General features: G+C 43.2%; 1 protein-coding gene across 1 annotated transcript in view; it reads right to left on the bottom strand.

The window, feature by feature from the left end:
• LTBP1 (latent transforming growth factor beta binding protein 1) overlaps positions 1-22,615 on the bottom strand; it is a gene marked incomplete at both ends in the record, with an annotated part of 200,785 nt that extends 178,170 nt beyond the window's left edge. Inside the window, 3 exons of the mRNA XM_084283576.1 lie at positions 5,604-5,892; positions 21,951-22,021; positions 22,167-22,615. Of these exons, the coding sequence (XP_084139702.1) occupies positions 5,604-5,892; positions 21,951-22,021; positions 22,167-22,615 (809 nt within the window). The remainder of the gene's footprint in view (positions 1-5,603; positions 5,893-21,950; positions 22,022-22,166) is intronic.
• Between the last annotated feature and the right edge of the window lie 855 nt (positions 22,616-23,470).

Here is a 23,470-nt window from a genome sequence, read left to right as displayed (position 1 = left end):
GCAATGATTTCTACACACACAGAGCATGCCTACATTGTTATGTCTGTATTTTGCTGTTGTGAACATTAATGTGAACATGTTCCAGTAGCACTTGAAGATAGTAACTCAGCAACAAGCTAATTTAAAAGTGAAGGCCACCTTGTTGAGTGCATTCAACTCATGGGAAGGAAGGGTACAGCAACTCTCAAAATCAATGCGGCTTACAGGGCTCAGGAACTGATGGACAAACCTCACCTCCGACCACTGGAGTTAAATTTTGAAGCCTGAGAAGCAGAAGTTCCCCGACGTTGCAAAGCACGTGGTGCTGATCCTATCTCAGCATTTAGATATTCTTTTCTTAGAATAAATCCTAGAGGACTGGGCTGTAGGAGCGCAGAACCTAGTAGCCTGGCTCTGAAGGCAAAGGTAGAAGTCTGCAATTGCACCTAAAACAGCATAGTCTTGGCTCACTCTTAACCAAGGATCTGTCCAGGCCCTTCTATACACACTCAATATCCTCAAGTATGCACTCAGGTGTATCAGTCCTAAGTACACACACACATGCATGTGCCTAAGTACACTGATTAAAACCCGAGTTACACCAAGAAAAGGAAAAAAAAAAAAAAAGCAGATTTAAGAATATTCATATAGAATATCTTGCCTAGAAGGAAAAAAAAAAAAAAAAAAAAGATTTTCCAAGGTATCAGCATTGGAATTACAGTTTAGTTCCTCGCAACTCCCCGTGTTCCCTGAGAAGAGATGGTCTCTTCTGAAGAAAGAAGGCAGGGTATCATACAAGTTCTTGGCTTTGAAGGGAAACAGGGTCACCAACAGAGAATAAAAACAACTGAAATACAACTTTCAGAAGTTAAGAAGCCATCACAGACTTTCTAGTTTTAGCTTAAAGTTGTTGGGTTATTTTTTTTTATTTTATTTTTTTTGACTTCTACGATGAGATGGCTAGCTCAGTGCATGAAAGAAGTGTGATGGATGTTTTTAAGCCAGACTTTAGCAAGGGTTTTGACAGTCTCCTGTTAGATTGTAGATTTTTATTTTATATATACATATATATAATTTTACTTTCTAACTATTTTTTCTTGGAGAAAAAATGGTGAAACAAGGATAACTGGAATATAAAGCAGGTAAAAAAAAAACTGCCTGGCTAAACAGATGGTAATCAGTCATATGAAGTCCAGCTTGCAGGAGGTTAAGTGAGTAACTAGGTACTTTCCTGAGAAGATCAATACTGGGACTGATATTGTTCAACTTTTCTTTCCCCCCCTTGTCTAGGGGAAATTAATAGTCTCAGCAAGCATGCAGACAACTCCAGTGTGGAGGAGTTGGCTGTTATACCAGAGGGCAGAAGGATTTTGACAGGTTGGAAAAATTAATGGACTTGCAAACTCAAAAGCAAACACAAACTCCTGTATCTGAAATGTATCAACCATGTGCAAAAGCACAGGCTTGGTGTTGAAATGACTGAAAAGCAGCCCCAAAGAAAAGGATCTGAGGTGCTGTTTGACAAGCCCAACACAAGCCATTAGCATACCCCTGAAGCAAAGATGACCAAGCATATATTGGGCTGTGATGGCAACAGCATAGCCAGCAGGTCAAGGGACTTGTTATTCCCTTCTATTTGGTGTTTTTGAGACTGCATCTCAAGTACTATATCCAGCTTCAAAATTAAAGAAATTAAGAAGGATACTAAAATTAAGAAAGACACAGACACAGCGAGGCGAGTCCAGCAGACTGCACGAGCTGCATTTGTTCATTGCTGCATTGATTTTAGTAGGGTCACAACAGCATGGCCAATTCTCCTCTCAGTTTTGTTTGTGTTTTTTTTTTTTTTTTAAATCTAAATTCACACTAATCTCACATTTATCCCTTTTCAATTACTAAGAATTAAGGAACTATCGGAAGAAAATAGTACATTGTTGAAGACAAGGAAAAAAAATAATACAGGTTGATTAGATTCACTGAAATTAACAAGTGATCTGCTTGCCTGTAAAAACATGACCAAGAACACAGTTTTGGAGGGGACCTCCTAGGAAGCATTGAAAGGTGCATTAGACACACTGGTAATCCCAATTCTGCCACCTAAAGGCTGTGAATCCACCTCTCCTCCTTTGATGAGCTTCGCTTTGCCCAGTACAAAAGCAAACTTTCATATTTCATCGACAATTGCCTCCTGAAAGCTGCTGCTATTGCCTGAAGGTGTGCTGCTGTGACATTTAAGCGTATTACTGAGCTTTGGTTGGTTGATGCTATACTTTCTGGTGACCATTTTCAAAACTGTAATGGAAAGCTTACTTCAAAAGAAGAAAAAAAAGCATTATTTTCTACTCCCACAGCTGGTAAATGCAGAAAATCAAGCTGTTGGTGCTATGCTGTTGCCAACATGTGAGAGAACGAGATGTGAAGGGAACACTTGGAGTTCCTGGAGAGCTATCACAGCAAGTCAGGACCAGAAAGCACATCTGTTACTGAGATCAGAATTACCACCAGGTTCCAATAAGAAGCAGATTTTTTTTTCCAAGACACCACTTGTTTTCAATTACAGCCATCTACATCTTTTGCTAACATTCTTCCAAGATGAGACCTTGTACCTGACAACATCCATCCCCAGCTCCGGGCTATGACAGTGTCCGTGTGTTCTAAATCCAAGGTATTCCAGGAAATGAATCCCTCTCCAGGTTTCCTTCTGTTTAGCGCTCTGTTCTTCAAAAAGAGATCTCTGGGAAGAAATAAACTTCCTACTTCCCTAAATATCATTGCTACCATGATCCCACGAAAACACGTAAGAACACATCTCAGTGACTGAAGTCAGGAAAGTTGCATTCATAAACAAACCATAAAAGTTAATGGAGGATGGCAAAACAGAATCACTGTAGAGACAAGCTTCTCATAGGAGCTTATTTTGGTGTTCTAGGTTGGGTCCTGCACTGGCTCTCACCAGTCCTTGACAGTTCAGCATAACAGCAGCACCTGTATTAGCATGTGAACTGCACCAACAGTAGATAATTCCATTCCTGCCATAGCCTTTCCTACATTTATAGGAGTGGGAACAGGAAAAAGTTATTCCTACAAGATTTGAGCAGCCTTACACAACAGAGATTATAAGACATTCAAAGGAGGAACTGAAACAGGAGCTAGCATGTTTGCTCTGCACGAATAGTATAGCCCTGATCTCACAAGAATCCTTTAGCCCTGTAAATTGCCCTGGTAGTCATTGAGAACTACTGCTAGCACTCATTTCAATAGTTACATCTAAACATGCACCTTCTTCTTTTTCTTGTTTTATACAACCACTTAGGTTTGTCAAACAGCTCATTTTCTCTCCATCCCCTGGCTCCTGTGTCTGGCTCTTGCTAAGGCTGTAAGCTGGATTTCTCATGATTACAAAGACTCAGTTACCCTTTCTCCCACTCTATTATTGAACTGTCTGAAAGTGATTTATCTTCATGTGATTTCAAAAGACTAACAATCCCATTTCCCTTGAAAAGCCTCTTTAAATCTAGAAGAAAATCCTTAGGCTGAGAAGGGTCATATTAACAAAGCCCACCTGGGTTTGCAGTGCTTGCGGAAGCATGCAGAGGCTCTTGGGATAGTAGACAATGTGACTTTTTCAGTCTGAAGTCAGTTCCTCTACATACGGGACATTGTCTCATGCAATCAGAAATGAACTTTGGTAAAGCATGGCACCCTTGCAAGTACCCTTTGGAAACACTTCGAGCATCAAAGCCTGGCAACCCACAGTAGCATGGAAATATACCAGTTTATTGTCTTTTTTCTTATGAAGTAAACCCTTTAGCCATGAACTCATCTTTTCCAGGAATAATGGAAAACAAACAAGTATTCCCTGGAACCATCCACAAGCCCCTTCCTTCTAAGCACAGTCTGAGTGGGTGAAAGAACAGATTTATTTTTTTCCCCATGCAAGAACAGCTTTTTTTTTTTTTTTTAAAAAAAAAAAAAAAGTTTTACTACCCAATTTGGAAAACTAATGTTTCTTGCAATAGGAAGAAGAACTCCTTGAGAATGCTTTTGTGTGGAGGAAGGAAGAAAGAGGCAGAAAGACATACAGTATACTCCACAGGAATCAGAACTGAAGAGATAGGAATTGCCTGGCCTCACTGTAATGATTCGCTCTATCACACTTCGTGGGGCTAAGCACAGAAGCCAGGTACTGAGGATTAGTAGTCCTGCTGGCCTGTAGGGAGGGAGCAGAGAAATCTGGTTATTTTACTGGTAATTTCCCTTTCATATTAATCCTAATAACCCTGCTCACTGTGGGCTCAGAGTACTGCAAAATACTAAAGCTGCGTGGCAATTCCTCTGTCCTTCAAGACTTTAAGTGTATTTGTTCTTAAAGCCCATTCTGCTTCATCTTCTACATTTCTCAAGGAACCTGTTGGCTTGGGGTTAAGAACTCCAACAGAAATCTAAATATTTAAGTTCCTCTTCCTATTACACAAGATGCATGAACCTGTTTTTACTTATGACCTCACAGTTAGACAAACTAGGACACCACTAGAAGGAATCAGAAGTGTTTTGGAGGAAGGAACCCAATAGAGGTAACCAGAAAGCACCAGGTATCACTGGCAGTGCCCAGTGACTCCTATTCTCAGAAGCAGCTTGGAGAGGTATGGCAAGATGTACTTTGTTACCAGGAACGTGTAACTACTTAGGTGCAGTCTGGTATAATCCCACATTGCCCTTCTGGCTTCACTTTTTATAATTCTGGGCAAGGGAAATAACAGTTTATCTCCCAGTCTCAATAATCTTGCTCTTGAGGCTAGAAGATGGACTATATCCTTATTACAGCTATCCAAAAGTGACATCTTCAGAGGGCAACACTTTTTGCCTGACTTCACCTGAATCTGGAAGTACAGCAGCAGCTGCAGACACGTTAAAACTGCCCACTCAATTTGATCGCCAGGCTTCTGTGCACCCCACCACATTATGTGCAACCCTGGAACAAGTTACGGTCAGACACATTAAAATAAGCAACATTATAGTTAGAGAAATTTCAGATTAATTTGAAGTATTTCAACTAATGAAAGTAACATTGAAGCCTGGAGGCAGAGGAAAAACTCTCCAACAACAGGGGTGTTTCTTTGCTACCTATGACAGGCAGCTGCAGTCCTAAACCTCAAACGCAAGCAAACAGAAGCATCCATTGTAATAAAACTAAAAACGTTACTAGGAAAAAAAGGGGGAGGAGGGGACACAAGTATATTGATAGCAGAAAGGAGAAACCAGAACACACACACAAAATCTTACTCTCCCCATTTATGTAGTGTTGGATGCAGTGTTGGGAATTTGTTGTTGATTAAACTCAATAAGTCAGCAGCATAAATTAAGAATAACTCCTGTGAAATTAATATAGCACTTTTATTCTAAGGAAAAAAATGACGGAATGATATTAAGGGATATTCTATTCTGGTGAGAAGATCTGGCTCACAAAGAGCCACTTAGAAGTCTTCGAGTTAAAATAAAACGTTCTTTAAAAATCAGTGAAAGATTCCAAGTGTGACTATATGAAAACATTTGCAAGGAACAACATTTTATAAATCCAATATATTGGACTTCTTGAAGAGCAAAAATAAAAACAAAGCACTTACTGTGGTTGCATTTGCTGAGGTAATCCAACAGGAGGCTTCTGCTTGATGGTGAAAGCCATCTGAGTCATAGGGCCAACCTTTGGTGGGACCTGCACCTTTCGAGAAAAGGTCTGCTGGGCAGCCTGCTGGGGTATGGGCCATGGGGGAGCAACAGGGTTCCGGCCTTCAGTGGAAGATGTGTCTTGCATGACCGTGTCCTCACAGGAATTGCCTTTTGTTCCTGGCTTGCACACACAAAGCTGAGGTCGCAGGCACATCCCTCCATTTTGGCATGGTGGTGCACAGTTAGCTACAAAAAGACATTTTAAAAAGTACCTGTGAAATAGGATGACAGGAAATGCAAGCCCACCCCACAATTAAAAAAAAAGTGTTAATTGTTAGCATTAATTGAAGTAATATTAACATTGCTAAGCTCCACAAAAGAGTTTGTAAGTTGGAACGGCTTTTACTGCTCTCCTACATAATACATGCACAACATTTGAACAGTTTAGTAAAGTAAAATGTTGGTGAGTTAAAAAAAAAAATAAATTGGAAATGTGCAAGTTAAGACCAAGAAATACAGAACTCTTTAAAATCTGTTAGTCTTCTGTACTCTTTCCCTGCATGCTCCCTCCCTATACTATGACAACCAAAATGCATACTGATGAAAACAAAAATAGGCAGATTATACAAGTTTACTGCAGATCCAAGATTGGATTCATTCTGCTACTATTTAAAATCACAGATCCCTTATATGCACCTAGAATGAATCATTACGGTCACATCAGAGATGACCAAAATGTTGCAGAGGCATGAAACGATTCAACCCTTCCCCCTCTAAAGCCAAGATGCAATTCCCTCTGAAATTACCACCATAATAACAAGAAAAAAAAAAAAAAGGCAGGAAAAAGAAAAAGCAGACACACAAACTGATCCTGCAAAGACATAGCTATACCTAGGGGCTGCGAGAGACAGGTGTTTGTGATTATCTTGCACTAGCTGCTGTATGCTCTTTTGTACCGCCAGTGCAGAGCGATAAGTTTCTTCAAAAGACAATTCACTTCTAGATACCCAGCTTCACACAGGATTAGTTACGCTCTGTTTGTGTTGCTCTATCCACTGGCTACAGAGGGAGTCTGAATAATTAGCCTCCTCGCAACGGCCATCTCCTAGATCTAGTTAAAACAGGATCAGTTCCATTCAGAATGAGCAAGAATTATTGAGAAGAAGCAAACCTTACAGACGAAATGAAAAGAGCAAAAGCAGCTGCTGATCATATGTATACATAACACTGCAAAGGTATGTGCCTCATTTCAGGATTTATTTTGGATGTTTCATCTTACAATGCTATTATATTTGGAGAATGTTAAACACTAAGATGGCAAAAACAGTATCTTCTTATCAAGAGGATTAAATTTAATAGCAAAATACAATTTGAATTAAAATATCAAAATTATTTTTTCATTTGTCTTAGAGATGCTATACAATGAAGATTTCCCAAGAAGATACATTGCTGAGCAACACATTTTGCCCCTTCAAACAGAGCATACCTCTGATGTTGTTACAGATCTTTTTACATAGACAAAACAATATGCCAGATCAAAAGGTAAAGGTTTTACTAAAATAGGTAACACCGTATCATAAGCCATAACATATGATACTATACCATACTCAGGAATATCCAATTTCAAAGTAATTTAGAAAAAAAGTACACAGCCCTGTTCCAAATAAATTCAAACTGGAGCACTTGGCACTTCAATCAAGTTTTTATACATGCATTTATATACAAATATAAAGCAAACATACAAGCACACATTTGAAAAAAAACTTGCTAGGGTGGAACTGTGTTAGCTTGGTGCAACTTGTCAGCTGATAATATCAGCTGGTACAGATGTATCATGTATACCATCTGTGCACAGGGCACTAGAGTTGCATACACACAACTTCATTTACACCATGTGCTTCTCACACGTAAACTCCCTTCCATGTGCTGGTCAGCAATTCATCTCCTCTTGAATGCTACTTGACTGAACTAGCTGGATTACATATTGCACATCTCCCTGGGAACAAGAAGTGGTCATTTGCTTATGTATATTTCTGATTATTTGGAGAGCATGTATTGCCTTTTACTGCCAGAAGGCTGAAAATTTTCACTGTAAACGTGAGAAGGAATTTACAACAAGCATATGTTATGATACACAAACTCTTCCTTGCATCTTGCCTTCAAGACCTAGATTTTGCTACGAGCAGTAAAAATTCACAAATGACTGAAACGGATCATATCTTTGGAAAACAGACTGAGACCTTAAATTCTAATGAAGTTTCACTAACCAAAGAAGTGGAGCAAAAGGGAATTTTTCAAGATCCACAACTACTATAGTAGTGCTAACTACTGAAAAACCTGGGGGAAAAAATAAAAATAAACAAAAAAAAAAAAGCAAACTAGCATCGCGATGCACCAGAAAGCCACAGAAGCTAGGGAAGCCAGAGCGCAACCTTTCCAGGGCTTGGAACCACACAACTGCTGAACACATCCTTGGACACCCCTTGGATTTCCCTTATCCCTTATACTGGTAAGTGTTAAAAGTAAACACTTCAGGATAACCAAAGATCTAAGAACACAAGACCCTTTGAAAGATTTCTTTTTACACACGGAAAAAGAAAGCAGACATTCAGCAGGACCGCTTCAAAACCCTTTTTAATGTGGCTCTTTGAAGGGAACACCTGTATTTCTAGTTACATATGACTAAAGGCCAACCAGGCCACTCCAACACACCTCCACAACTATGCATGAGGTCCCCTTTCAGGATTGCTCTGAAAGGAAAAAAAATGTTCATCACTGGAACAAAGCACACAAGATCTTCTTGCTGCTGGCTAACAGGTCTCTGCTACTCCTGGTGCCTAGACAAAAAGGAAACAAAAACGTGGCATCTCCTGCTCCATGTAATATGAAAATAGCTGCATTAGCAAAGCAACTGTTTTCTCTACTGCAGTGCAAAACACTGAAAACAGGCTGCTAAATCTGACAGCTATACAGTGAAAACAACAACCTGCACCACATTTTAGGTCATTTCATCTGCCATGTTTTTGATGTGACTTTCTCTTCCTCAGTCTGGAGGGAAATACGCTACCAGATAGTGACAATACAGATAGGTATCTTCAAACAGAAATAACCAGGTAATACAAATCTCAGAGATGTGTTCATAAGGAATTATTCCTCACTGAGGACAGCACTATGATAAGAGGCTTTGGAGGGACTCTGATACCAGAACTGTGACCCCATCACCCTGGTCACCTGTAAGCATAGTGTAGAGATCACAGGGAAACAGCTTGAGCACAGTCTGTAGTGCTTTAGAAAGAAAGAAAGGTTTCTGCAAAAATTAGTTTTAAAATCCAATTTTTACAACATGAAAAAAGTTCATATTGAAAGCATATTTCTTGAGATTTATGGACATGCATCCATAAAGCCTACAGGCTTCTCAACAAGTTTCTTGAAATTAAACGTGTGATGAAGCTTGCAAGTCTGTCTGCGATGGACAGTGTCAGTGGAACAAAATAACCAGTCTGTTATCTCCTAATTCTCAAAACGTGAAATAAAAATTCATAACTGCATAAAAGACATTTCTGAGAAAAATGCTGGGCTTTTTTTTTTTTTTTTTTTTAAACTGTGGTTAGGAACCAAAGTTATGCTGCAGAAGCCTAACAAAACTTCTTAATCACTTACAAAGTGAACCTAATTGTTCACTTTGAACAAAAAAAGGTTGCAATGAGTTTAAAACTATGCAGCTGAAAGTAGAACCTGTTTTGGAATTACTTTTTAATTTAAAAAAAATATTAAGCAGACTCAGTTTTACTTCACTGACAGCAACATAAGCAAAGTTTCTCTTGTTTAGATATATAAAGCATACAAGGCTCTGCAGGACGAACTGCATTACTCTAACACCTGGCATTGCAACAAAACAAGCATCAGCAGGTCCAGAAAATATGTTAGACTCAGTTTGTCTCAAACGATGTGATCCGTGACAGCAGGTTGGAAAACCGATTCATTCGCTCTTCACAACAATTGACCCTTTGATCAAAGTTCTTCATGAACATTGTATAACGGAAGATCACAAAATCAAGAAGAGGATCACATTTTAGGAAAGAATTAAAATGAACATTTAATTGATACAATACAGCAGTTTATTTTTAAAAACATTCAAGACAGCTGTAATGTGCCAAATGCATGACCTAATTATTTTGTTTGAAGACAACAATAATGGCACATCCAACTCAAAACACCATTATTTTCCATAAAGCGAAGCTTCCAAAAGCTGGAATATGGAAGAATTAAGCTTGAAACTGAAAAATGGGCTTGTACACCCCTGTTAAAAAGTTTTGATGAGGCTTGATGAAAGGCTTGATGCTGTGGTCACAACTACAAGTTCAAAAATGAAGCTTGGCAAGATGCAAGCAATGAGACTGGCCTTACTGAGTCAGATCAAAGATGCACTTCATCTCTTTCCCCCATGGTAAAGGTGGCTACTTAAGGATGGGTATAAGAACTGGGTGAGAAGCAATAAAAGCTTCTACCATTACAGCCTTCGGTGAGAGGCTCAGCAATTTCTGAGCAAGAGCACTGTTTTTGTGTTTAATAGCCCTCAACAGAATTTTCTGCCAGGAATTCACTGATCTGCTTTTTAAGCCTGTTAGTTTCAGCAGCCACAACTTCTTGAGCCAAGGAAGCTGGCCACAGGCAACATAACTAACCTCGCCTCACCTCCCATAGGTGTAACTTGGTGAAGGAACACAAGGCTTCTTAGGGTTGCTTTTTTGTTTGTTTTGTTTTTTTTTTTTTTTTGGGGGGGGAGTTTTAAGGCCATGCAATTTGTACCTACTAAAAATAAAGGAAGTTTGACCCATACGCAGCAGAATTAATAAATGCCTGCTTGTTATTCTTGCTTTTTCTTCTCCCAGTGTGGCAAGCCCCACCTGCCTGCCATGGTATGGTCATGGACAACAGACTTCTCATTGTGTGGTTACATGGCAGCAACTGCTGCACCACAGGAGCACATCCATGGATCAGCAAGCGACTCTCCACAGAGTGTAGTTATGGAGTTCTGCCTTCTTTTTCAGATGGAAACAGCACTAACCAAAAGTTCCTGGCAAAAACAGCAGTGAAGTTAACAGTGCAACAGTGAAATGATTACTTTAAGTTACCCCTATGGCACTTCTAGAAGAGACTTGCATAGGGATCTTTTCTGATAAAGAGAAAATGATCGAGAGCATTTCAGAAGAGCAGCACACGTCCAACATCGCATATACTCTTGTGCATGTAACAACACCTTTTAGATACGCATCAAGGACTTTTTTTTTTTTAAGGGGAATTCATACCTGCAGAGACACCCTGTTCTAAATCCCTTCATAACGTGACTGAGTCACGCACACCACAATCAACAGTGACTAACAGGCTGCTGTTGCTTAACCAGCCCATTTCAGATTGCTCAGCTCTCTCTCGGAGTTGCAGTCTACTCATCCTGCTCCCCCATGGATGGTTTTATTATGAGCTACGATTGTTCTCTGAACAAAGCTTTTATCCATCATTGCATTTCATTATTGTCTTTGATACACCATTGCATTTCATTTGTTCTCAGAGTTGCTACAACAGACAAACTTGAGTTAGAGATGTGAAGTCTCAGAGGCCATTTCAGAATTGCCCATCCCTGTGGCTTGTCCATCCCTGATGGGGCCAAAGCGTTCCAGCTCTTCCTCAACACAAAGAGTGCTATGCAAATACAAACCAAGCCTAAGTTATGAGCTGTATTGATTTTTTTCAGGTAGCAAGCTGTTTGAGTCAATAAGGATGCAGATGAACTGTGTAAAACTGCAGACTTTACACCTCAAGCAATTAGGCGGTAAAATTGCAAATAACATTCAGTGTAGATAAATGTGAACACACTGGGGAAAAGCAATCCTAACTTCACATTAAATTGTTAAATTGCTGATCTTCAAGCAGACCACTACCACTCTCAAATGAACCGTTGTCAGTAGCTCCATAAAAACATCAGCTCATTGCTCAGACACAATGAAAAAAAACACAAGCATTAAGAATTGTTGGATAAGGAGTCAGGAGTAACAACATAGAACAGCACTATAAGGCCCCTTTGTACACACGCACCCATAGCTCCCCCTACCTGGGCTGCTGCATACCATTCTGGTGCTTTCATCTTGAAAAGGATTTCCTGGCAGTAGAACCCAGGAAAGGTTGTTGGAAGGGCAACTGGGATGATCAAAGGTGGGAAACAGCTTTTTTGTGTGAACCATGCCAAGGTTCCCCAGAGCTCTTCGATACAGAAAACGAAGTATGGAAAAAGGCTCCAAACTCATAAGTAACAGCAAAAAAGGTGAACATCGTCTCTTCTGTCTTGAGAGCACCATGCAGACACAGCTAGCCACAGGTTCAACGTGGCCCACGTGGCAGAGAGGGGGCAATTAACCCGGGGTACTAGGATCACTAGAATCACTTTGAAATTCCTGAATCACCAGACACTGAATCTCACATTTTTCTGTGAAATTATCCCAAAATACTGATGCATTTTTCCCTAATGAACTACTGCTTGCTGCCATCACAGACAGCATACTGGGCTACAGGGGCACCTATCAGGCCTGGTATGGCCGTATTTAAGGCATTCTTTGAGAAAAAAGAGCATAAAACAACAGTACTACCCTGAGGCTTCAAATTTGGAAGACCTTTCCAACACATCTGCATGTAGTATTTTGTACTGATTTACACGTATGCACTTTTCAGGGCATGCATTCAGGTCATTTTGGTTAAAAACACATAAATATTTGCAGGACCAAGTCCTAAAACGTGAGGTTTATAACACCTTGAAAATATGTTGCTATGGAATGTTCTAAAACTTAATAAATTAAGCAAAATTGTGTATACTAAATCAGTAAGTATAAAAACTTCAGTATGTTCTAATATTTTATCCAAGACTTTTTCATACCTTTCTAGATAATCAAAACAAAGGTACAAGTCATTTGCTGTGAAGAAACTTTTATATTGAATTCCTGACAGTTCTCAGATTAAGATCATTAAGCCTTCCCATGTAGATGTTCATCACTTGGATTTCACAACAATTTAGTTATCTTCTTCATTTGCAAGAATTAAAGAATAAGAATTTTGGAAGAATTAATCATTTGGAGAACTAAATTTAGAGAAGAGTACTTTCTAATGAGAAACTCGCAATAACAATTTAAATGGTCCCAAAGTCTTCCTGCAGATCTAACCTTTTTGCCTCAGCTCCACCTTTAAGGATCTCCTTTTTCAAGCAAGTGCTGTTGATTTGTACTTAAATGACCACAAACATTTGTCATGGTCATTCCTGTGTATCTAATAATTTCATACAATGTTTACACTACAATGAACAGTGTTGCACATTTAGTGAGCCCATCCAGTAGATCCTTCCTCTCTGTTTGAATGTAAATTTTAATGTATGGTTGTTGTTTTTCCTCCCCTTCTTAACCACACATATTTAAGCATCAATTTCCAACAGCTTAAATTGCTGCAAACACTGGTTCTGTATGCATCATGGTCCATGCCGCCCATGACATATTACTAATCCTTTCTGGTTACGTTCAACATAGGAATAGGCTGTTAAAGGCATAGCAAATACCGCCTCATTTCATTAATTCAAGATTACTATTCCTCAAGCACACAAGAAACCCAAACTTAAGTACATCTTGGTTGAGTGAGCATCCTAAATAAAAATTCACGGTACAAAGGCACCTCCAGCTCCCGCTGTGTTGAAAGACAGAGCGATGACCCCCCTACTGATACCAAAAGAAAGGCAGGGAAGGGCCCCGTCTCTCCTGAGAGGCTACGAGCTGGGGGTTCTGAATGTGAAGAGGCATTTCCCTGGCTCCCTCAGAGAAATCTGAATATGGTGCCGACATCCTGGAGAAGGGCAAAGTTTGTAATGGTTTCCTGTTGGTCGCCCTACTGATTAGCTCACCACATACTTGAAGGCTTTTATTCTGGATACCACATTGAGTCTTAAGTCTTTGTAAGCATTGCAAAACTCAGGATTGAGGATGCAACACTGGAGACTAGAAACCCAAAAGCTAACTGAAGGAACATTTGGTGCTCACCATCTTGTGCTTTTCCAGGGATCTACTTCTGCATCTGAGTATCTCTCTTCAAACACTTTTCAACAGCTGAATTTTAGCTGAAGTACATTTAACACGTCTACATAGTCATGGAGGACAGAGAGAGAGGCACTTGTGACCAAGGGTGAGACAACCACGTTGTGAGAGCATCCTATGAAAAGTCAAATTTACTTAATGCCATTTCTGCTGATTATTTAACTTCAAAAAGCCTGCACGACCTCTACATGAGTAATGGAGGAAACACTATGACCATCTGTGTCTTCCTACACAGGAACTTTGTTCTTATCATAACTACATGGTCTTAGAGAAATTCTTTCCCTAAATATACTTCAAATAAAAGCATGCATCACATAGGAATTCTTCACTGGTCCACTTCAAACATCTGAAGCATTCCTATATTGACATGGATGACTACATAAACATGAACTCCGTGAAAGGAGGGAAACAAAAAACAATACCTCTGGCATACATAGTGCTTTTAAAAAAAAAAATCAAGTTTCTCTCCTAGTATGTTATGTGGTCATCATGCTACTACTTTCTATATATCTTCATACAATGACCTTTAAATGCTACAATACATCAGAAATTTATGGCAACTATACTCAAATATTGCTGGAGCTAGGCCTTTGAAAAAGGGCACATTTTATTGATCATAAGAACACATTCTGCTAGTTGGTACTTGGCATTTTCATCGTGTTTACTGGGGTTTATACATTATAAATTACGTTAGACTGAAAAATCTAGGAGATCATTTTAAATATTTAATATTTTGAGATTGGAATTATACATATTCTGACAGCACAAAATTTAATTTCTCACATGCTATATACTATATATTCTTTAATTTCTGTATCAACAACAGCAAAGGATAATTCACTACAGAGTGGACTAAGCTAGGGAAACCAGAAAATTTACATGTTAGATGCTGTTCTTGCCTGCTGGAGTGGTTAATGCTCCAGTTTGCAATCCTTTTAATTGTTTTAACCTCTCCCTCATTACGCTGTTTATTCAATTCGTTACAAAATACTTTGTAAAAAATACACAGGAATTCAAACGAACCAACAGAAACTCAATAAAAAAACAATTGAAAAATTCTAACTGGATGCAGGATTCAGACAACTGAAGTGTTACAGAAAAGAAATACCAGAGAAAAAGACTATTAATCATCACAGAGTAATTAAGATGTTAAGAACAATGAAGTTTTTTTGTAAACCGAACCAATTCTCAATACAATTTCACTGTGTAGTTGAGCTTCTTCAGAAATCCAGGTCTAAACTGCCATCTAGAGATAATAAAATAATTGACTTAAATTATGGGGAAAAAAAAAGTCTTAATAAAGGACAAATCAATGCCCCTCCATCAGGGGGCAGCTCTCCAGAACCCTGGGTTGATACAGGGATTACTGCTTTTCACAAAGAGAGCACAGCTGAGCAGAACTACTATTAGCTCTGTATTTAAATAAGTACCTCAACTTGATAACTCCAAATCCTTGTTCTCCTGTGTGCAGTGACAAACGTGGGGAGACACCCATGCAGTCTGCTAACCACCCACAGTCTGCTAACACTGGGCAAGGCGATATCTGAACAAGGAGTCAGCTGAGGGTGAGCTGCACCCTTCTCCACCAACCTCCTAACTCCTAGGGGATCTGCACCTGCTTTGAGGCAGGATCAGTCTCTAAGATGCAGCACTTCACAGTGGAGCCTGTGAAGGGAAGAGGGATGCTGCACCCAACCTCTTTCCAAGACCTGATGGAGTGCAGAACCCTACAGCTTGCTGTATTCACTCTTTTCTGAAGTCCAGGAGGCTTGCTGATCCCACAGGTTTCGCTGTGCTCCCACCTGCATGGGAGAGGAGGGACACCCAGGAGGATGCACGCTGCTGCCAGGAAGAGCAGCCCTACAGCACGAGTGCCACTGTCTGGGAAATGGGACAAAAGAGGCACAGCTGTTGAAGGCAGGAACAGCTCCAGGCTGTGCCACACGAGGGTGAGGTGAGTACAATAAGGATCACTTGGTTGCCAGCACTGATGCTGTCCCTGCTTCGAGCAAAGCCAGGAGAGCACCGCAGCATCACTGTGTCCACCAGAGCGCTCACCCAGAGCCCACACAGCTTTCTGCACCGCTTCCAAACTGCAGGCACACTGAAGGTAAACACAGCTGACAAATCCGAAGGGGGAAAGAGGGGAAAACAGAAACACAACCAGTTTTCTGGGCTCCCTCTGATAATATCTTAACAGAGAAAGCATTTAAGACTTTTTGTCATCAGCACATTTACTACAGCTGTACCGTATATTCTGCTTCTTTGATGGCTGGCTGTAGCAGTTTGTGTCAACAAATCTGTTGTCTGCTCCAGTACGGCAGCACAAACCCTACAGAAATGTCTTTGAAGGCTCTTTTTTCTGTGCATTTTTTGTTGTGGGTTTGGTTTCCTTTTAATCTACACACACATAGTACTTGTATAAAGTAGATAGAGGCCATAATATCATCATAACCTCCTTTGCTCCCAGTAAAATAACACCTGGGTCACGTAGAAAACGGTAGGTGGGTTTCTCCTACTCCTGCATGTGGCTGGGAGCCCCATGCCTGCACCAGGCTTTAGCTTGCACCAGGATCCTCTCTTGAGGCAAGTCCGATCAATCACACTTGCTGAGGTTTTACTCACATTGTGGGGCCTTCTTAAGGCACAGGAACTATGTGTATCTTAGATCCTGACAAAATATACTTGGACAAAAAATATCTAAACAGCTACATCAAAAGAGTGAATGCTTCAAGAATGCACCTTATGGAATTCAGCCTCACAGCGGCGCTCACACCGTGAGAACAGACTACACCTACTTCAAAATAAATACTAAATCCAGAAGCGGGTATACCATGGGCCTCGGGTCATCAAAAGCAAGGGTTCCAGCCTGTAGATCTGCTTGCATTAATTAGTCCACGCTGCTCACTCACGTAGACAAGGCCAGCGATAGCAGGAATCCGGAACCTCCCTTTCTTTCCTCCTTCCCAAGGACAGTAAGTGACAATGAAGTGACGTGGAACTGTCACGGAGGGCTGACTCGCTACACAAGCCAGGCTATTCCTCTTACACAAAAACTAAAAGTTTTATTTACATATTATAGTAGTAGCCACAGCACAGGCAAAAAATCAGCTACTCAAGTAATGGCTTTCATTTTTTCAATTTCAGGGTCTTTTAAAGCAACATCGAAGAATAAATTATAAGGGACTAATGCATAAGTGAGTCACATGAGGTCACAGAAGTTATGTCTCTCTGAAATTCAAACATTCAATTTTGACATAACTTGAAGGAGATTGATACTGTTTTTACTGAGATGATGATCTCCAAATGTGAAGAAGAAACATTTGGGAAGAGTACGTTGTAGTTGGGCTTTGTATACACAATGTAAATTAACAGAACTTGGTAAAACTCAAAGCCACGACACTGATTAGGAACAAGCCTTGGGAACCATTTATGACCAGAAAACCTCCAAGAAACACAGCTGCAAGCATTTGAAGTACTCATTGCAGTCATCAGACGTACAGCTCTCCTGGATACCACCACTTCTCAGAGCTGAGCTGAAGACAGGAGATTCTCAGCCACCAATATGAAAATACTGAGTGGCACACAGCTTTACCTCTAAACTGTGTGGGACCCATGTATGCTTCTAAGTTCCCAGGTGTGGATCAAAGCCCTAGGTCAGAACAAGACCTAAGCATGCAACCTTTCCCTCAGGTCCCACAAGAAGAGTCAGGAGCACAAGCTGGAAGCGGCCTCATGCATACTGCAGCCAGGCCCCACACAACTGACCTCTGGAAGCAGTGGCTAAGCCAACGTGCCCTCACCCTGATGGAGGGATGGAGCTGTCGCTTGTGAACTCCCAAAGCATAGCTCTGAAGCTTTAGGGACGGGACAGCTGAACAGCAGTACACAGCAGAGGCCATGCAGATTTGGGAAGTGAACAAAGGGACCTTCCTCAAAGCGAGTATTGGCACAGCTTTCTGGTCTCCTGCAGAAGGGAGACTCTATTGTTGTATATTTTCTTATTCCAAAAAAGAAATCAGGCCTTGCTTATCTACATTTACTTAACATTCAGTCAGGAAGTCTTCCAAAAGAATAGAGAATAAACAAAATCATCTTTTAATAATAAAGAGACAACAGATCGTTCGGCTTATTTTCTGATGACCTTAGCACAGTGTCTGGGCACACAACAAGGAAAGGAAAGAACCCCACGGCCCCAGTCAGAGAACCTAGCCCGACTCCAGCTCCCAAATCTTCACCACATGCCCATCCATAGAACACATGCATGCCCCACACAACCCTCTCAGCTAACAAAGGTGGCAGCCTTTTTCCTTTCTTAATTGACAAGGATGATACACATGGATTCTGCATCTCTGCAGTTAGTCATTCCTCTCCCTATATGAGCTTCACACTGAACATAACCCTGCCAAGCCCAATTTCTCACCGATATGAGCCTTCCTTACTCCTCTGCACAGGAGCTCACACATTTCAGCATTCCTTTAACATCCAGCTCTTTCCTTCCCACTAACATTCGTTAATTTGCACCATTATTTTAGCAGAAGTTAGAACTCCTCCAGGCAGTGCCATTACATTGAGAATGCTCACAAACACTTCACATTAATACTCCAGACAAAACATTACAGACCTCAGAAGGTGTCTACTACTACAACAAGGGGCAGTCCAGTTAAAACTTCTTTGGAGGTATCGGGTCCTGCATAAAATAGACAATTTCTTTCTTGACTTCCCAACATGAAATACAATCCTTTGTAATCATTAAGAAAAAGACAAACAGAAGAGCATATTTTGTAGCAAGTAATATTAACCAATACAAATCTAGGAGCAAGTAGATAGGAGACAAGAGGTTTGAAAAAGATAAACATGCAGTTGAGAGACAGGAACTCCTAATTTCCAGCTTAGGTCTTCCAGTCAGTTGTTATAACTTGTCCAAGGCCACATTTAACCTATGGTTCAATTTCCACAAAAGAAATAAATAATTTAGAACCCACACTCTAGGTTTTACTTGCCTTACAGCCACGTTGGAGAGCTGATTAATGTCTGTATAATGCTCTAGTAATGCAACAAGTATTAACAAAACACAGCATCTCCAGCCTTGGTGGTATCTTATTATTGCTCTTACACAGATCATAACCTCCGATAACTACAGCTGTAAGACAATCAGTCATAAACCCTTTCACATGACTAAAACCTTCCAAAGTGTTGATTGCCATGGTTGAATTTTTGCCACCTTCATCTTTACCCAAAGGTGGATGTTCTGAACATTTCAAAAAGGTCTTCTTGGAAGGCTTGAAGTCATTTTCCCAGCGTAAAGCAATTCTGAATACTCTGAAGACTGAGCTTTATGATTTTATGTTTGTAGTTAGAATTACGCACTTCTTCACAAGCAAAGTCACACCAAGTTTGAAAAAGTTCCCAGGATAAATCTTTACAATGTAAAACTGAAATATTAAGCACAGAGTGGAGAAAATCTACGTGCCTAGAGTTGGGTATGGCAGGCACTCTCACCAGGTTGCTAACAGGAACACAGCTCACCTTCTGAGGACAGACCACAAGACTTCAACATGAGGACTGTCAACACAGGAGACAGTTCAGCTTCAAACTACAAGTTACAAAAAGGACCTGAAAAGTCCATGTTTCTCCTCCATGCTGACCTGTGACCTGCACAGAAATATCTCCCATACCAGGACTGGGGAACACAGTACGGCTGCCACTATAAGCAGCCAGGTGGCCACCAGCCTGGGACAGGAGTCCCAAGGGAACAGCAGCCACAGCCCCAGCTCCGTGCTTGAGGAAACAGCCCCAGCAAACACCTCCAGCAAGAGGAAGGGAGTGGAGAAAACGAACGACACCTGGACTGCAAGACCATGCCTCTTCAGTCCGCCCCCTATTTCCGTGGGTTACAGGCAGGCTTACTGACACAGGTGCAGCAGAGCAGAAACACGCAGTGCTTGCTGCCGTCTGGGATCACACCTGAGCTAATAAGCCCTGTGATCAGAGCTGGCTCTCAGCATTCTGGGGCTGGAAGCCTGATGCAGACAAATGGAGGCTGGCCCTGGAAAGAGCCAGTACGGGTCTGGGGTTTATTAGCTCAGGCTTTGCACCATGCGAAAGAATATAAGGTGGCCCTAGAGGCCAAATAGCTTATTAAACCGATACTGAGCCTGAGCTAATAAACCCTGACAGATCCAAACTGACTCTGCATGAAGTCAGCTCAGGTGTGCCTGCATTTGTGGCACAATTAATCCACAACTGGAACGATCTCCTCAGAAACTGACAGTTTGCTATCGGACTTCGAAAAATAAAAAAAACAACGCATTTTCATAGGAGACAAAGGGGTTAACATTTGCTCAGTTATAGGGTTTTTGTTCTCCTGAACGAAACATCGGGAGGTTCAAGAAAAGGAGGTATCTGGCTTTTATGACTGGGAGACTAATCTTCCACAGCTAAATCAAGTCAGTGCTATCTCATGGTTTTCCTAAGTTACAAAACAGACAATTTCAGGCCATTTAGTGCTTCCCTTGGCTTGCCAAAAGAGGGGTAAAACCAAGAAGATTCAAGCCAAGTGTGTTTTACCACTGCTGGGAGGCATCAGAGCAGGCAGCAAAAGTATTTAATGCAAAGGAGGGCCCAATAGCAGAGACACAATATGAGAAACAAAGGTCAAACAGAAAATCCCCCCAGCTTTCTTTTAACTCTTTATCTGCTGCCCTATTCCTTGAATTACTTCAATTCCCAAAGTTACTGATGGATTTAAATGAGCTATCCCACAAAAATCCAATTGCCTTAGTCCTTATTGAAGAACCTAAAAATAGAAATGAGTAAAGAAGGAAGACAGAAAGAACAGCTGGATAACAATGGGGGGAAGTTGAAAACATGGAACTTAAACAAGAGAAAGCAAAGAAAACTACTTAATTTGTAAGCAAAAGTTTAAAAGGATGCATTGAAATTATCTAGAAAGAAAAGTTACTGGAAGACAGATTGAGTCAAAGCCAAGACAGGAGATTTGTTTTTTTACTCAAGATAGAAAAAAAAAAAATAATAAAATTGATTTACAATAGCATTGTAGTTTAAATAGCTTTTTGACTTTGAACATCCCAAAGTTACATTGTTTTCTTCCGATTTTGTTAGTCTTTCAGCCAATGTAGGTGTTCAGTAAGCTCTGCAGCTAGCCTCAAAGCAATGTCCCAAGCAATGTAAGCTGACGGAAATCATTCTAGCACTTGTCAAGTGTATTAAGCAAACGAGAGGTGGCTAGCCTAACAGGGCAGCATTTACTTCAAACTGAAAATGTAAATTTTGAGGACTACCTTAAATACGTATTTCGGTTGGTCACGGAAATTGTGCAGTTTTGTCTTTAACAGCCTACTGTAATAAAGCCCCCAGCAACAGCTCCAGGCAGGTCAAAGGTACTTAACCTTTCTGAGGATTACAAATGTGATTGCTCCCTATTGTGAAAAATCCCACACAGGGACAAAACCCCCTGTAAAAGCCCCCAAACACGGTTTGCATCTTGAAAACACTGAGCTCTCTCAGGGACGGAGGTTTGTCCTGCCAAACTACAGCAGTGTGCCAAGACCTGCAGGATCTCGCTGACACCTAACAGGGCTTCCTGAAGGGGGATGCCATTCCTGCCTCCTCCAGCTCTTCCCTGACCTCATGGCAACATAACTCCAGTTCAGCCCTTTGCAGTCAGCCCTGAACCCTGCCCAAATTAGCCGAGATCCTTCCAGTTCTGCATCAGAAAGCACAACCTGGTTATGACAGCGCTAACCACGCAGGGCTGTTTTATGGACACGTGTTGCGTTTCGAGACATCCCAGTAGCAGCACGCTCCCGTACGGGAGCAAACCCATCATCTCCTTTGCCTTGTTCATCGCTTCAGGAACCGCAGGCAGCCCAGACACTACATGCAATGGGGCAGCGCATGCACATGGCAGCTCCCCGCTCCCCACCTTGGCTTCTCCAGCGGGTTATTCACCCTGCTACACCCCTGCTCGACACAAACTCCTTCCAAAGCATCACCTCGGAGCTTCCCCCCCTCCCTCACAAACACTCCCTTCTGCCGAGCTCCTTCTCCTTTTGAGCCAAGGAGAGGTGCTGCCCACCCCCAGCACAGGCTGAGCCAGCGGGGATTTGGGAGCAGCGCCCTGCTCGCCGCCGAGGAAGAGCATCGCAAGCTACTCACGTTTGATGCACCTCTGGGAGCCCGTGGCCTTGCTCCAGCCGTGGCAGCACTGCCCCCCGCACACGTTCACCCTGCGGGGAGAGCACAGCGGGGAGAGGGTCCGCGGGGGCTCCCCCCTCAGCCCCAGCCCCGGGAGAGGGCGGGCGGGATGCAAAGCACCAGGGGCGAGCCCCCGAGGGACGGGCACGGGGCTGAGGGCGACGGGGAGCGCCTTACCCCGGCAGCTGGTGCTTGTTGCGGAGCGGCAGGCCGGCACTGCTGCTGCTGCTGCTGTTGGCCTGGGGGCTCGGCGGAGCTTTGTGCCGCGGCCCGAAGCGGGCCGGCTTGGCGAAGGAGGCGGCGGGGCTGTGGGGGCCATGAGGGCCGGCGGGGCTGAGGCGCAGCGGGACGGGCGGCTTGCTCATCCGCCGGCTGCGCTCCAGGCTGCCGGTGCCGCCGCCGTACCGGGCGTGGAGCTGGAGGTTAAACGAGCGCTGCTGCTGCTGCTGCTGCTGCTGCCGGCCCCCCAGCAGGGCCGGGCGCTGGTGCCGGCTGCCCGAGGAGCCCGCCTGGCCGGGGTGCAGCACGTAGGCGATCCTCCGCAGCCTGCCCTTCTCCGGAGCGCCGAGCGCCGGCGAGCAGAGCGCCCAGGCGCACAGGAGGAAGCCCCAGCCGAGCCGAGCCATTTTTTTAATTTTTATTATTATTATTTTTTTCCCCTTCTCTCTCTTTCTCTCTCTCTGCACTGGCGACGAGCTCCGAGCCCCCCGCTGCGCGGATCCCCGCAGCCCGAGGGGGTGAGGGGAAGGAGGGGAAGGGAAGGGAAGGAGGGGGGGGGGGGTAGAAGAGCCGCCCTCCTGCCGCTGCCCCCAGCCCGCTGCCGGGGCTGCCCCCTCCCGCCCCCCGAGCCGCTGGCGGAGCTCAGCGCCCTGCCTGCCCCGCCGGGCAGCGGAGCATCGCCGGGGGAAGAGAGGAGGAGGAGGAGGAGAAGGAGGAGGAGGAAGAAGGGTGGGGGGGAGTTGATGGAGGGTGGGGGTCGAGCAGATGTCCGTGGGGCCGGGAGGGGGCTGTAGGAGCGAGCAGGGAGCGCTCTCGGAGCCGGCCCGGGCTGAAAAAACGCTTTTTAAGAGTTTCTGCGAGAGGGAGAGCGCTGCCGGGGGGGGGAGGAGGAGAGAGGGGAGGGAACGGGAGGGGAGGGGAAGGGAGGGGAGGGGGCGCCGCGGCCCCGGCCCCGGCCCCGGCCCCGCGCAGCCAATGCAGGGCCGCCGTGACGTCAGGGCGGGGGCCGGCGCCAGGTAACGGGGCGGGGGGCGCCGCCCGTGCGGGCGCTACGCAGGCGGCGTAGCGGGGCCGCCCTACCTGTTGCGTTGGCGCCGCGGCCGCGCTACGCCAGCGGCGGGGGGCCCCAAATGGCCGCCGGCGGCAGGTGTGGGGGCGAGGCCCCCGAGACCCCTTTTTGGGGTTTTCGCGCTCGGCTTCGTGGGGGAGAAGGCATGGAAGTGCTGGCAGGGGTTAAAGGCGAGCGCGTCCCGCTAACCCTG

The sequence above is a fragment of the Netta rufina genome (assembly GCF_964035555.1).
Source record: "Netta rufina genome assembly, chromosome: 3".
NCBI classification, from domain to species: domain Eukaryota; kingdom Metazoa; phylum Chordata; class Aves; order Anseriformes; family Anatidae; genus Netta; species Netta rufina.
Note: the sequence above shows the minus strand (reverse complement) of the source record. Positions and strands in the feature narration are given on the sequence as shown.